We start from the raw sequence: 15137 nt of genomic DNA, 5'->3' as shown, positions 1-15137 counted from the left end.
AACAATTTCTGTATTCTCATGGGTCTTTCAAAAACCTCAAAATAGAAACAGGAAGATACTATGAGTTGAATTATAATGAAAATGTCACACTTAAAAACTGAACTTTTAGCTGAAAATTAGTTGAAAGGAGCTAAATGTCCATTTGCATGTTAATTTTTAAAAATATACTAAAGTAAACTCCAAAAAATTAAAAAGAAAATAAGAAAGCAAAATTTAATGAAACAAAACATTTGATGAGAAATGTCAAAATATATAAATACAATTTTTAAATAAAGAAATAGACCAGTTAATGAATAGAGAGAAGGCAATATTAGGAATTACCACAGCTGCTTTAGAAATTAAGACAAGAATAAAAGGGTATATCGTATGAGTTTATATCAATACATTTGAAATTATTGACAAATTGGACTAATTTCTAGAAAACTACAAGCTAACACTTAACAATTATCACACCAAGTAAAATGAACTTATAACCTAAAACTTCTTCTTAGTCTCAGAAAACTTTCCTGTTGAGTGTACCAAATATTCAAAGAACCTGGAATTCCAATCTCAGAGAATGGGAAAGAAAATTCCCAACTCACTTTCTGCCCTAAACTGATACAAACATGCAAGAATGAATGCTGACAGATGGGGCATATAAGCACACAGGGGTAAGAAAGGCCTTCATTCGTCAGTTTTTCCCTGCTGTGCCCTTCTCAGTGGCCAAACCTGTGACTCTGAGGACTGCAGAGCACCCTCTCAAACCTTTTATGGAACTGTGTTTGAAAAGACCCTTGAGAATTTCATAGTGCAGATCTGGGCACGTTTGTATTTCTTAGATCCTTAACTTCTTCAGTTTTATAGAACAAGATTTCTGGGTAGTTAAACTCCTTACATCAAAGGTCACCTGAAAGAACCAACAACAATAACAAAGTATATTAGATTTTCTTGTCAGAGGTGACTTTTTCAGTGTCTGGAAATAATTGGTGCACACGTGCTCTCTGGCTGCAGGTCCTCCCCTTTTAGCTAAGCTGCCCACTGAAATCTGGAGTGCATCACACCAACTTTTTAAACCCAAAGAAAGAGCAAATCACTTTTAGAAGAGGTTATTTTGGGATAGTTAAAGGCTGGTCTATAGGTCAGAAATGCACTTGTATTCTGGATAAAGGTATTTTTGGAAAGGGAATGGTAATGTTCCTAAGTCTTGCATCCCTCACACTTAATTTTCTCTGTTAATCACACTACTTTCATTACAAATTTGTGAGTGAAATCATTCCAAAGTAGCATCCAATGAGTATGTTGAAAGTGATTTCACTTTTTATTACTGGCTTGAGAGTCTTACAATTTTCTAATGCTTTAAATTCCTCCTGTCAGAGTGTAATGACAATTAATGTGAAATATCATTATTTACTATTACTACGACTCCTGACATTATTCTTTTGGAAAACTTTCAATTTCCAACTAATTTTAGCTTAGCTTTCTTCAGTTTATAAAAGAAAAGAGGTATACCTAACACAATATAGATTCTACTCTGTCTTTTATTATTTATTGTATGTCATTTTGTTAAATAACAGCTAATTGGAAAAATTTGGTTCAATAATTGTTTCTTAATGAAATAAGGGGATTTGATAAGTATATTTCACTAATGTAAATCTAGTAGAGGCTTATGCTTACTACTTCAGAGGGGAATCAGCCTCCCTACAGAGAGAATATTGGAGAAAGATTAGTCAGCAACATACTTCTTATAATTTAAGTATCTTTCTTTTGTGCTGTACCTACTGTAAAAGTACAAAAACCCAGGGATATGTCCTATATACAAGCCTAAGGAAAACAATACAAAAACTCTGGTGACAATGTATTTGAAGACAAGCCTAATCAAAACTGTGAACAGCCTTTTTATAATTTGGAAGGGACAAACCTGGAATTTATAAAGAACATAAAACTTAAAAAAAGAAGAAAATAAATCTAATAAAAATATGAATAAACATTAAAATAATAAACACTTAAATATAGTCAAGAAATACTGAGGAAAGCATTTTTCTGTGAAATAAAAAAATTAGAGCCCCAAAGAGAAGTTTCAAAAGTAAACTTAAATCATTAAAAGGACTTTAAAAATAAATATGCTTAGCTCAAAGATAAAAACAGAAGAAAAATAAAAATATTACAGAAATAAACACCATATCAAAAGACTTAAAGCCAAAATGAACCAGAAACATTTTTAGGAAGCAGAATGGATCCATGGATCTAAAAGTTAAGAGAAAAAGCAAAATATAAACAACAGAAAACAAATAAACACTTTCAAATATCGACGTGCATAATAGACATTTCTATAGAAAAAGCAGATCAAAGAGAACAATTATTTATAATGGAAAAAATCCTTAAAACAAAGACGTGAACTGTTAGTTAAAAGAACACACTGTATTCCAATGATCATCAGAAATGATCATCAGAAAGTATATCCTGATGAATTATTCAACAGAAATTAAGAAAGCTTAAGGAGATGCTGAGGTGATGAACACAGAATATGGATTTATAGAAATGCAGTATTTCATAAAATTCACTGTTGAAAAATATTAGACCCCTGAAGTTAAAACAGAATTTAGAAGGAAGGAACAACCTTCAGTTGAAAGGTTTGATGGTAAACATTGATTCTATTTAAATACAGAAGACTGAACAGCACTGAATTATGTATACAAATGGAATGGAAAAGTGACAATATAAGTATAATTATAGCTAATACAAACAGCAGTTAGGTGAGAGGGAAGTAAGGATTATAAGTGGTAATTCTCATTTCTTTTATACCGGTAAAACTGTAGACCCCATATCAAGACATAATGTCAGATTAATAAATAACCTAATTTTCTTAACATTTTCATAGTCCTTTTTATTGTCTCAAAACTAGTCATTTTTAAGGATGAAGAAAGCCAGCTGCAAAGTTAGGGACCGTTTACACAAGACCATACTCATTTCTGACATCAGCTGCTGTTTTTGGAGTCCTTTAAGTCGCCCTTAGATTCAGTGATTCATTAGAAGGATTCATAAAACTCAGTGAAATTCATGATAGTCATGGTTCCTGCTTATCATGCTAAAGGTTGCAGATTCAAATCAGCCAAGGAGGAAATGCATAAGGTGGAATCCAGGAGAGCATGAGGGGCACAGGTTTCAGTTCTGTGCTGTTAGAACAGAATCACTTTCCTGGAATTGATATGTGACAATACATATGGAGGGTTGTAGGTAGGGAAAATCCCCAGAGCCATGGCATCAACAGGCTTTCAGGGGACTGAGCATAAAAATCTCCTTACCTGTCTCCATGGCTTACTTTGATCTCCTGTTTCTCCAAGGTGAAGTTGATGACCCAAAGCCCCTGCCTCTCTCACTTTATTGCTTTGGTTCAGAGACTCCATACAAATGTTATTGTTACTGTGTGCTTGTTAAGCAAATACATTTCTAGAATAGCATTGCAAGGATTGAGATATTACCTCTCAAACAGGGTGGAGGCTTGACCTCTTTCTGAGCAAGGTTAATTTCTTCTTTATTTCAAAAGAACTGATAATCCACTTGGAGTCTTAGCTTTGCCTCTACTTGACTTGGATGAGCTACATTTCTCTGTGTATGCATGTGTATGTATATATATATATATGAACATGAAAACATACACAAGTTTGTAGGGAAATTCCTATGGCTATTATATATAGCCATATAATTATGAATTGTATAGTTTTTGGGAAGCCATTTAGCTGGACTGTTATCAACAAGAGCCCTGTAGTTGGACTGAAAGCATACACATATGCATATACATGTTTTTCTAGGCAATTTGAAATATGACATCTATTTTTATTCCTGTTATAATGCTGCCATTATTGCAATCTCATGGGACCATCTTGAGAGCAGATACTTGTATCTGAACATTAATCTGTCAGTCCAGGCTACGTTTAGAAAATGCTACAATGCAATTAATTTTATTGGAGGTATAAAATTATCCAATTTCTGGCCATCAGATTGCTTCTATATATGCCAAGAGACACAGTGAAAACTGATTTGTACAAAGTAAATGTCACTCGTGCACATCAGTACTGCATTAATCTAAAAAAATAAATAACACTAAAGCTGATATCACGTATCTGGGAAGATTTTCTAAAACCTAAAGCATGTTAAAACAGTAGACAAAAGAATGGCTAATGAGTAGGGCTCAGTTTTTACTTGAGCAAGATGATAAATGCCGTTCTAGAACCTCTGGAATCTTTCTTTCAACTAGCCACTAGGCAAGTGACCAATATCATGTTATCCCAAAAAACCAAGGCCTGCAAAATGAATGTTCACATTTTAATAAAGAAAATTTATGTGCTTTTCCTAATTTTAAAATAGGATAACATTAATTTTGTTCCATACAGTGTTTTGATGCTTAAATTCAACACAGTGCTAGTGTTCTAAGTGCTTGACATGTAGTAAGTGCTCCATGGATATTAGTGGCTCTCGTTTGTATTTTAAACACAAATAGTGAATTATGGGAATCATGTGCCGATGTTACCAAGACTGACGATCAGAAATGTTTTTGTTTAATGCTGGATATGAAGTACTATTAATACACTTACCTCACTCGTCTCACTCCTCTTCCTGTATAACTGTTCGCTCCTCCATCTGCCTCCCACTTTTCTCTCCCTTATTTGCCTTCACTTATAATTTTTCTCATTTTGTTTTATTATCTCCATCTGAGTTTACCATATCTAATTCAGTTTAATAAGCATTCTTGTTTAATTATCAGTAAAACCTTATACCTAAAATGAGAGAGCTGCACTAATCTGTGGTTCTCTTGCATGGTAAGGATTTAGTGGACCTAGGCGTCCGTGTAGCATGATAATAGAGACATTGCGGGGTCCAAGTAGCCAGGAATGCCTGGGCCTGAGGGGCAGCATTCAGTCAGCTCAGCTCCCAGCGTTGCAAGGATGTAGAAACGATTTTGTCATCCCCGCAATAGTTTATGGAAATGCTGAATGCCAGATTAGGAACATTAAGGTGAAAACCATAGACAGAAAAGCCAAGTAGTTATCAAGTAACTGTACTTCTTAGTCATTTGGTCACATTTCTAGAAACTGTAGGGCAAAGGACACAAAATCTTGGCAGTCTCAGTTTGTATTTTACCTCTATTCCATTTTTCCTTTTCAAAAGATGGTATGAATGATTGTCTTCTCACCTATAGTTAGAAGAGTATGTAAATAAATGCTTGGGTTGTGCCTGTGTCTTACTATAATTCATTCATGATTAAAAATTAGTATTATTTTTCTAAGACAAAATAGAACATAAAAGAAATAAAATAAATGCCAGTAAAAAGGTGCTGTTCACTAAACCTCAGTTGTGAGTTTCAAGTATTTGATTTTTGTCTGTAAAAGAAACTTGTATTTATAAAACTATTTGAGCATAAAATCAACAATTAGAAGATGTCATAGCATGAACTAAATGCTTGTTTTTCTCTGTTTTACTTTGATTTTGCAGCTTTTTTTCAATTTTGACTTGATAAAGTATGACTTTCAGAAAGATACACCCATGAGAAATGATCAAAACTGGTGTAGCCGTGTGAAAAAGGGTAAGAAATATTTTAAGATGTCTCTGTAACTCTCCTTACTTGCATATAATTATCACTGAATTTAGAAAAGAATTACTAATTCTAATGTGTAATTTGGAGTTTTAATGCAAGTAGGATAGTTTAATTATTTATTACATATTGCTAGCCCGAACAGGGTCTCTTGGAGAATAAACTACCAGAATTAAAAAGTAAGTATTACTTACCTATTTTGCTTAATCTACCACTTCTAATCTATAATAGTACCATGCTTCTAATGTTCCGTATCATGAAACAGCATGTTATTCTGGATATAGTGAAAGATGAGGTCCATGTGGATTTAACTTTGGACTTTCCTACTGAGAAACCATGATGATGGGCCAGTTAGTCTATCAGAGTCTCATTTTTCCATATGTAAATTAGAGATAATTGTTGTCAATGGCCAGCCTTGACAGTTAAATGAGATATGTGTAAATCCTCGGATTTGTTCCTTTTCTCTCCTCTTTTGTCAATTACCTCTTTTCACAAGCTAGACCTACAATTGGAGGATACAAGTTTTAGTGAAAAAAAGGACCCAAATTAACATCATACAATCAGCTAAAAATAAAATGAGATGTAGAGATACGCACTTAGTATTATTTAGAAATTCAACCTCAATAGTATAGGTCTAAATTATTATTTACTGCTTCATATTGACTCAAACTTCATCTCAGAAATGCCTTCCTAAGTATTTACTTCAGATGTGGAGAGATAGATTGGAAAACTATTTTTAATGTCCTGGTAGTTGACAGACTAAAAAATAAAAGCTTTATTAAAAAAATTCTCCAAATCTCTGACTTTTAAGCCTAAGGGTATCAATCAAATATGTTCCTCTAATTCAACTCTGCAGACACTTTTCAATAAAAAAGCCATTTATAAAGAAGTTGCAAAGAATTTAAAAACAAGTTTTTTTTTTTAAAGGAAAATACAAGTGCTTTATTATAATTACAATAATATCTGATATTAGGATTTGAATCTCAAAATAATGCATACGGTCTCAGAGTTTCTTAACATACTGTTTGACCCAAAATAATCTGCTTTACCAATTTAGGATTCTCATTATGAATTATTCATTTTTTCCATTAAGACATTGTGTCCTCACAATGTAAATTATGCCCAAGCAAGAATAATATGAATATGCTCTGACTTATTAAGTATTCCCAGTCATTAGTTTATCAAAGAAGAAACTCATCCGTGTCCTGAAAAAGAAAAACAAAGAATATTAAGTCTTCTGAAGACTTAAAATCTTCTTATCAAGGATTCCCAGAAGAGCATCTCAGAGTATATCATTTCTAAACATTACTAATAGCATATCAATAGTATCAGAAACAGTATTTTATAGAAACTTTGCCACAAAATCATGGAGACTTGAATTTGAATTCTAGGATTATTTGTTTCTCATTTTTCGGAAATTGCTTCACTCCTCTTGGGTACTAGATCCTTCTTCCTTATGAAACAAGACTAATAAACTTAATGATTTCTGAAAAGAATAAGTAAAATGAAAGTTGCAAGAAGGTCATGGCATGTGTCCAACGAATATTCTCTGATCATTTAATTATAATTATTATTAGGATTGGTATTTATGTTGCTGAGAATATTTTCTGCATTAAAATCTATGTGATCCAGAATGAAATAGCCATTGGGCTATCAGCTCGGAAAGTTAAAGAAATGTATTACACTTTCATGTTCAATTCCCTTTTTAATAGTCTTTCTAAATTTGTGTTCTTGGTCATCTCTGAAATGATATACGATGTGTAGGCTGAGATTGGTGAGATCAAATAGGATAGAAGTGCATTCTAAGGAAAGTGAGATGAGCAACAGGGATTGAGTTAGACAGATTTAGAGACACACAACAGTAGTTTTAACCAGCGGGTTGCAAAAATGTCTTTTCCTCTTGCAGGAGAACCTGGACTTCTCATTTCTTGTGTAAATAACAAGAATCCCTTCTTTGGTTATGCTGGGTCTTATACGCACACAAAAAACAAATTGCTTTTTGATGTTTTTAAGAAGGGAGACGTTTACTTTAACACAGGAGACCTAATGGTCCAAGACGAGGAGAATTTTCTTTATTTTTGGGACCGTATTGGAGACACATTCAGGTATGAACTCTACCAAGCCTGATTTGATCTGTAACTGCTATGCTTTTCTAGAAACATTACATACCACGTATTTTTTTAGCTGTCAGAACAGACACAGCCCTTTTACCTCATAATGCCTCCTCATTTACAAATTTATTAACCATCATTTCTAGATTGAACTGTAAATTAAATTTTGATATAAAATTCTATAATGATTTTAATGAATCACATTTAATGTACAGCAATAAACCTCTTTTTTAGAATATGAGACTTCCAGACAAATGCAAAGCTTAAATAGTAATATTAAAAAGAAAACCAAGATGGTCTCATTCTTTTCATAAAAAATTATAGAAAGGGAAATTTTTTTCTTTCTTGTATTTCTTTTTTATTCTTCTAAAATTATTTTGGGTCTATAAAATTATTTTGCTTTAGTTGTCAATTGCTATAAAATAGTAAAGGCGGGGCTGGGGATTTAGCTCAGTGGCATAAATGCCTGCCTTGCAAGCACGTGGTACCGATAAAAAATAAAATGAAATGAAATAGTAAAGTTTTAGGATAAGCATTTAACAAATACTTGAACTAATAAATTATACTTCCTCCATTCTTGCTTTTTGTACTGTGTTAAAAGCTCACTTTATATGAAATTATTTGAATTAAAACAAAGTGTTCATATGAATTAAAGAAGCTGAAGGAGCTACTGCTTTTATACGTAGTACTGAAACGCAGCTCTAGGCTGGGCACTGCGTCTGCACTTGTATCCTGACCTTTTTGGGAGGCCGAAGCTAGAGGTGACTTGAGCCCAAGAGTTCAAGACTAGCCCAGGAAATACCGTGATGTAGTGTAATTCTGTCTCAGAAACAGAAAAAAAAAAAAAAAAAAAAAAAAAAAAGGAAAATGAAAGACAACTATAGCTTTTCATTTAATTCTGTATTCCGCCCTCACCCCAAATAAAGAAGTCTGCATACTTATTATTTTGAGGATTTATATTTATTTTTAAGTGTATTTATAAGACATTTTACCACAAGAATTTTTATCATTAAGACTTAAGAAAAATAATTTTAACCGAAATCTAGATGCTGATTTTATTGACTTAACCAACAAAATACTTCCTTAGAAATGATATTTGTTTTGAAAGCTAGTTATTTCTGATCACTCGGTGCTTGCACAGAACCAAATGCAAGGCATTAAAACCAGAAGCGTGCACCTAATGCTTCAAATACAGGTGCACCAACAGAAGTCTGTTTTTCATTCAGGTGGAAAGGAGAAAATGTGGCAACCACAGAGGTCGCTGATATTATTGGGATGCTGGATTTTATACAGGAAACCAACGTCTACGGAGTGGCTGTGTCAGGTATGAGTAGATTTCTGATTCTGAAGAATTTTGAGAGTAGAATGTACAAATGTACTTTAGTTTTAAAGCTATTTTGCCAACTCAGTTTTTTAAAATTTTAGGACATTAGAAGAAACCTTAGTCTTGGCGAGTGATATCGTTGACTAAGCTAACTCGATAACACATTAGGAGACATGCACTAAATGTACTTTAATGCCTATAGGTATTTTTAGACTAGAGCTTGAATGTTTGGTAGAGTGATTACTGTTTGACAATTGTCAAAGGCTTTCAAAGGCCTGTTACTTTTCTTGTGATGACAAGGGCTGAAAAAGAGTGTGTTCTACTTTAAGTGTTTAATAACATTAGCCTGTTCTTTTTAAAACTTGTCTTTTTAAAAATCATTTAAAATTTATATGGCTTCATAGAATTATAACATATTACATGTAACATGTATGTATTTTATGATGGTGAGAATGATGTGCTGTGCAAAAGGCACCAATTTGAAATTATAGGGCAGCTGTTCTTTTTCACTGTCCTTTTTTGTTTTTAACAACTGAAAATAGTTTTGAGCTTATGCTCATAAGAGTGGGAGATTCCAGGTGAGGAGTGTTTGAGCAGGAGAACACAGGAAAGGGATGTTTATTAGACAGTGGATGTTACAGAATAGCTGCAGCGTGATCTGCCCCCTTCTAAGGTCCCGCATGATAAGCCATGAGCAGTGTATGGAATTAAGGAAATACAGTTCTTAGTTTTAACTTAAAAATACATCGATGTCTAAAATGTGTGCATTCCTGTTGGAGTATATTTGCCTTAAATAAATGCTTTCTTTTGTAGTGTATTTGTTAGTGGTGGTAGTATGCAACTATGGATAACTTTGATTTCCCATTCAATGAATTTTATTCTTGTGCCATAGACAATTAGAGATAGATTATGGATTCCCCTGTTGTTAAATTATTTCTAAAGAAGGCCACATACTGATCTATGCCATGGTTGCATTAATATGACTCAGATAATTTAAATACCTCAGGAGCAGTAAATATATTAACAGAATTTTAATTGATCTGGTATTTAAACTTGATTCTATATCAACTTTTCTTTCAGGTTATGAAGGAAAAGCAGGAATGGCTTCCATTATTTTAAAACCAAATAAGTCTTTAAATTTAGAAAAGTTTTATGAACAAGTTGTGACATCTCTACCGTCTTATGCCTGCCCACGATTTTTAAGAATTCAGGTAATTCTGTGGTCCAACTCAAATCTAATATCGGAAACCTGGAAGTGGCTTAACAACAATATAATATTACATCCTCTAGATTAAGTGGTGCTTCCTGTCACAACTTAATTCTTTCCAGGATTCTGGTCTTAAACTGCATTGGGTGAGAACTAAATCAAATTCCATGGTTAGGTTCAATGCTGATCTTATAGGAAAAACTGATTCAGTTCATGTCCAATTTGGTTCGTGACCAGAATTGTGGATAATTTTGTGAACTGAGGTACCACTGTATATTTTAGTATATTAGAAAATGTCAAGAATAATGAAAAACATAGGGGCATGGAGTTTAGAGTTCATGCTATTTAAAGCCTAAGTAAGAAACACTAGAATATATTTGTCTTTGTCTTTGCCTTGATTTTAGAATCACTTTGTTCTTCCTCCTCCTCTTCTTCTTCCTTTTCCACTCTTCCTCTTTCTCCTCTTTCTGTTTTTCCCTTTCATCTTTTTCTCCTCCCCCTCCCCCTCCCCTCTCCTCCCCTCCTCCTTCAGTTAGAACTGCAAAGTAAAATTGTGGTCCCAGTAAAGCTGGAAAGTCAAACTCATATTTTGTACAAATGCTGAGATATTTGTATGACTAGTTTGTGAATAATTGTGTTCCATCCCGCAGACCTCAAGGTGTCCGTAGAACGTGGGCAGGCCCCATAGCCTATTGGCTTTAAGTAGTCCTGCTTCTAAAGTTTTACTTTTCTGTCCAGCCCTCTCCGCTTTGTATTTTGGAGAATTCTGAGTTCAGTTTTTGGGGGAAAAAGGATCCGTCTTGTTGGGTATAGTATTTAGTGAAAAGAGAAAGAATTACTCAGCTTGGTAACTGTGCTTACTCATTTACCCTGTACTTTACTTATTAACACAGTGCCTCAAATGTAATTTCCAAAACATATGTAATATTTATCTCTTAACCTCAAATCCCACAAACTCGTTCTGAGTACATTTGTTATATTACTATCGGCAGTGAGTCAGTAGGTGTTGTCTTGGTCATTTTTAAAGAATTTGCCTAGGAATCCTGATAACCAAATTACTGCTTGTCCAATGGCGTGCATCACTCATACATCATAAGCACATGCTTCATTGGCATATCCTTAAGAATTTTACATTGCTTCATGTTGATTTCATAACAGCCTTGTGAAATGCTAATTGCAAACAAATGCTAAGGCAATATTGGATGTATTATGTGTAACATAAAATTGCACTAGCAGAGTATCTTGTGATGATTTGAAACGTATATATTCTAAGGTGCTTAAATCAGGCCATATTTATATATCTATATCTCAGACATTTATTATTTCTTTATGGTACAAACTTTCGAAAGCCTTTTTTCTAACTTTTTGAATTGTACTTTTGAAAATTACACTTTTCTATGTATAGACTTCTTGTTCTTATCTAACATTAATATAGTCCCCAGTGATCAATCTTTTCCCATTTTTTCCTTCCTCCCCCTCTCTTCCCAGCCCCGATAACCAACATTCTTCTCTTAACTTTTATGCAATCAACTCCTTTAGATCCCACATATAAATGAGATCATGTGGTACTTGTATTTATATATTATGCATGTATGTTTTCACTTAACATAATTGACTTCGGTTATATCCATAATGCTGCAAAGGACAGGATTTAACTCCTTTTGTGACCAAATGGTTTTCCATGGTACAAATGTACCGTATTTTTCTATCCATTTATCCTCTGATAAACCCTTAGGTTATTTTTGCATCTTTGCTGTTATCAGTAGAACTGCACTAAACATGGGAGTGTAGCTGTCTCTTAGACATACTGATTTCATTTTCTTTAGATATATACCTAGCAATGAGGCTGCTGAAAAATGTGGTAATTCTACTTCTAATTTTTTGCAAAACCTTCATACTCTTTTCCATGTACCAGTTTATATTTTCACTAGTAATATTCAAGAGTTTCTTTCTTTCTTCATCAGAGCTTGTTATCTGTAGTCTTTTCATAATGGCCATTCTTACTGCGGTGAAATAATAGCTTATTATGGTTTTAATTCGCATTTCCTTGAACATTTTTTCATAGAATTGTTGGCCATTTCTAAGTGTTCTCTTAAGAAATGAGCATTTATGTATGCTGCTTATTTTTAAGAGCAGGCTATTATTATTTCCACTGTGCTAGTGAGTTTTTAGAGTTCCTTGTTTATTGTGGAAATTAATCCCTGTTCAGATATACGCTACAAATATTTTCTCTCATTCTGTAGTTTGTTTCTTCCTTTGCTGTACAGAAGCTTTGTAGTTTGATATAGTCCCATTTGTCTACTTTGGCTTTTGCATCATGCTTGTGTGGTTTTGTCCTTGTCTATTCCAATGTTCTGAAACCTATTTTTTAAAGTGTTCATTTGAAGACAATGGTGTGACCAATAGCTTTAAAAAGAACACCAAATTGTATAGATATAGTGAAATACTAGTTTTCTGAAAAAGGGAAACATGTACGCCCACATAGATTCATCTAATTCTGGGATGAAAATCTTACTAGCAGAGGGGGGAGAGGCAAGGAAGAGGCTCAAAGTTTAGTTGACTCTTAAGTTGTTCAGAAGTGTGAATAAAATGCCCAGAATTCTTATGGAATGTTAAATGAATCTCTGAAAGGCCACCTAATCTAAAGTAAGTTGTTGTTTCATATCTGAAACTCTCCCAAAGGATACACTGTCTTCTCTTTTAAATCCCTAAAGCAGACATTCTTAAACTTTCTGGATTCATTGTACTTTTAGTGGTTCAGTAATTTTTGTTATGGCACTCTTAGGTCAAAATAAATAGGCAAACATTTATTTATTTATTTATTTACTATTTAGATCAAAATCGTAAGTATTTAGATCTAAGAAATTAGATGTCATCCTAAAAAAGACATTGTATATAAATTTTTAAAACTTTCAAATGACCATAATTACTAATTGAAAAGAGGTTAGTTGGGCACCACAAAGCTATTCAAACTTTTGAGTTAGATTGACAAAGACTAATTTCATGTTCCACTTTGATTTTTAACAAACTTCATTTGTATCACAGAAACCATTTAAAACCACTTATGCTATGATTGAAAAGAATATATCACAAATTATTATTGAAACTTTGAAATACCTTGAGCTAGTAGTTTATGAGTGCTGACCCTGATTGGATTTCCCTTGACAATTTAAAGTATCTTCTGAAAACTCACTGAGGAGTCCCCAGTTCAGGGATCCATATTTTAAAACATTTTTTTATGACCTCTGTTTCCAAGATATTCTTTTCTATGTGGTAGATTTTTGAAGAAATTGCTGTCTTTTATAGCTTTTAACTCCTAACTTCTGATAGTATTTTCTGTATATAATTTTGTTTTGGCATTGAATTAAGAATATAAACTATGTGTTTTAAACATACTTCTAATCAGTTTGTTGATTATATTCATAACTTTATATGAATATTATTAAACATAAAATGTTACAGTTAAATATTATATTCTACAGTGCTAAATATTTTATTTACATATAATGGCTATGTTAGATAGCACTAAGTTGTTCCACTCATCTTGGTAATTGTTTACAGGAAAAAATGGAAACCACGGAGACTTTCAAACTGCAGAAGTTTCAGTTGGTGGAAGAAGGATTTAATCCACTGAAAATTTCTGATCCACTTTACCTTATGGACAACTTGAAAAAATCTTATGTGCCATTGACCCAAGAACTTTATGAGCAGATAATTTCAGGGGAGATAAAACTTTAAGTTTTTTGTAGATACGCTGTTTTCATTTGTATTCCTAAGAAGAATGAGAGGAAAGACAGATGCTACTTGACTCACAGTTGGGTCATTTCCCAATAAAGCTATCATGAGTTGAAAATATCAAGAGACAAAAGTTCATTTCTGCTCTTAATACATTAGACATCACAACTTGCAATACAGCACACTGAAATCAGTTGTTCACCTTTGTGATTGTGTGGGTGAATCAGAGCTGCTGCTCAGCATCACAAGAGAGGAGGATACTACATATCTCTAGTCTGGGAAGAGATTGCAATTCAAGGCACAGTTTTTACCAAGCGTATATAAGAAAGTAAAAGCAAGAAATCATACATATAATCACTATAAATTGGTACTGGTATGTACAATCCCTTATTATGGAATGATGATATGGAACTAACACCTATGTTATACATCGTTAATATGAAAAATAATTTCTTTAGTAAGATTTTAATTTGCTTTAATTGATATAAACTTTAGGCAATTGTACTTTTCTCCTGTTTTAAGGTTCTATGCATTATTAATTATTTGACTAATGTTAAAGATTCAACAATAAATATGTAGTTAATTTTGTTTAGATATTCATAAGGTACTTTCTAATATGTAAAGTTTCTACATTTTAATAAATGTTTACATTTTGCTCACATATTTTGTGTGTGTTTTACACTGTAATCCAATGAAATCATTAATATGTGTTGTAAGCCTTTCTTTTGGTGTTAATTTTAATTTCCAGTCTAAGGAAACTGATAGACAAATGCATACAATCACATCACCATTTAAACTCACATTAAAACATGTAAACATAAGATACAATAAAAGAAGAAAATGGATAAACCGAAAGCACTTAGGAATTTCTTAAAGATCTGTAAATAGGATCAAATATATAATAAAACCAAAAGAGGTATGTGAATCACCAATAGTATAGAAATCAGGATTAATATAGTTTTTATGGGACTCCAGTTAGTTCAGGGGTTGCAGAAATCCAGTACTGAACCAAAACCAAGATGGTCCACCCCAAGAATTGGAAGGTAACTTTTATTATGCTAGTAGGTTGGTAGAAATCAGTTTCAAACCACTAGCCCCAAGTCAGCTTTGGGTTTAGTTTGTATGGGATTTTTATGCATAAGTACACAAGCTGATAACAGGTTATTATATAATTGGTTACATGAATCAAGT

At 33.0% G+C, this 15137-nt stretch overlaps 1 protein-coding gene across 1 annotated transcript in view; it reads left to right on the top strand.

Annotated features, from left to right (window-relative positions):
• Slc27a6 (solute carrier family 27 member 6) overlaps window positions 1–14607 on the top strand; it is a 53557-nt gene extending 38950 nt beyond the window's left edge. Inside the window, exons 6-10 of the mRNA XM_005007003.4 lie at window positions 5470–5560; window positions 7476–7674; window positions 8907–9004; window positions 10085–10215; window positions 13773–14607. Coding sequence (XP_005007060.2) covers window positions 5470–5560; window positions 7476–7674; window positions 8907–9004; window positions 10085–10215; window positions 13773–13949 — 696 coding nt within the window. The 3' untranslated portion in view covers window positions 13950–14607. The remainder of the gene's footprint in view (window positions 1–5469; window positions 5561–7475; window positions 7675–8906; window positions 9005–10084; window positions 10216–13772) is intronic.
• Window positions 14608–15137: the final 530 nt, after the last annotated feature.

The sequence above is a fragment of the Cavia porcellus genome, unplaced genomic scaffold (assembly GCF_034190915.1).
Source record: "Cavia porcellus strain 051 isolate PalLab524CR breed Dunkin Hartley unplaced genomic scaffold, mCavPor4.1 scaffold_21, whole genome shotgun sequence".
Lineage (NCBI taxonomy): Eukaryota > Metazoa > Chordata > Mammalia > Rodentia > Caviidae > Cavia > Cavia porcellus.
The sequence above is the reverse complement of the archived record's forward strand: the minus strand, read 5'-3'. Positions and strand labels throughout refer to the sequence as shown.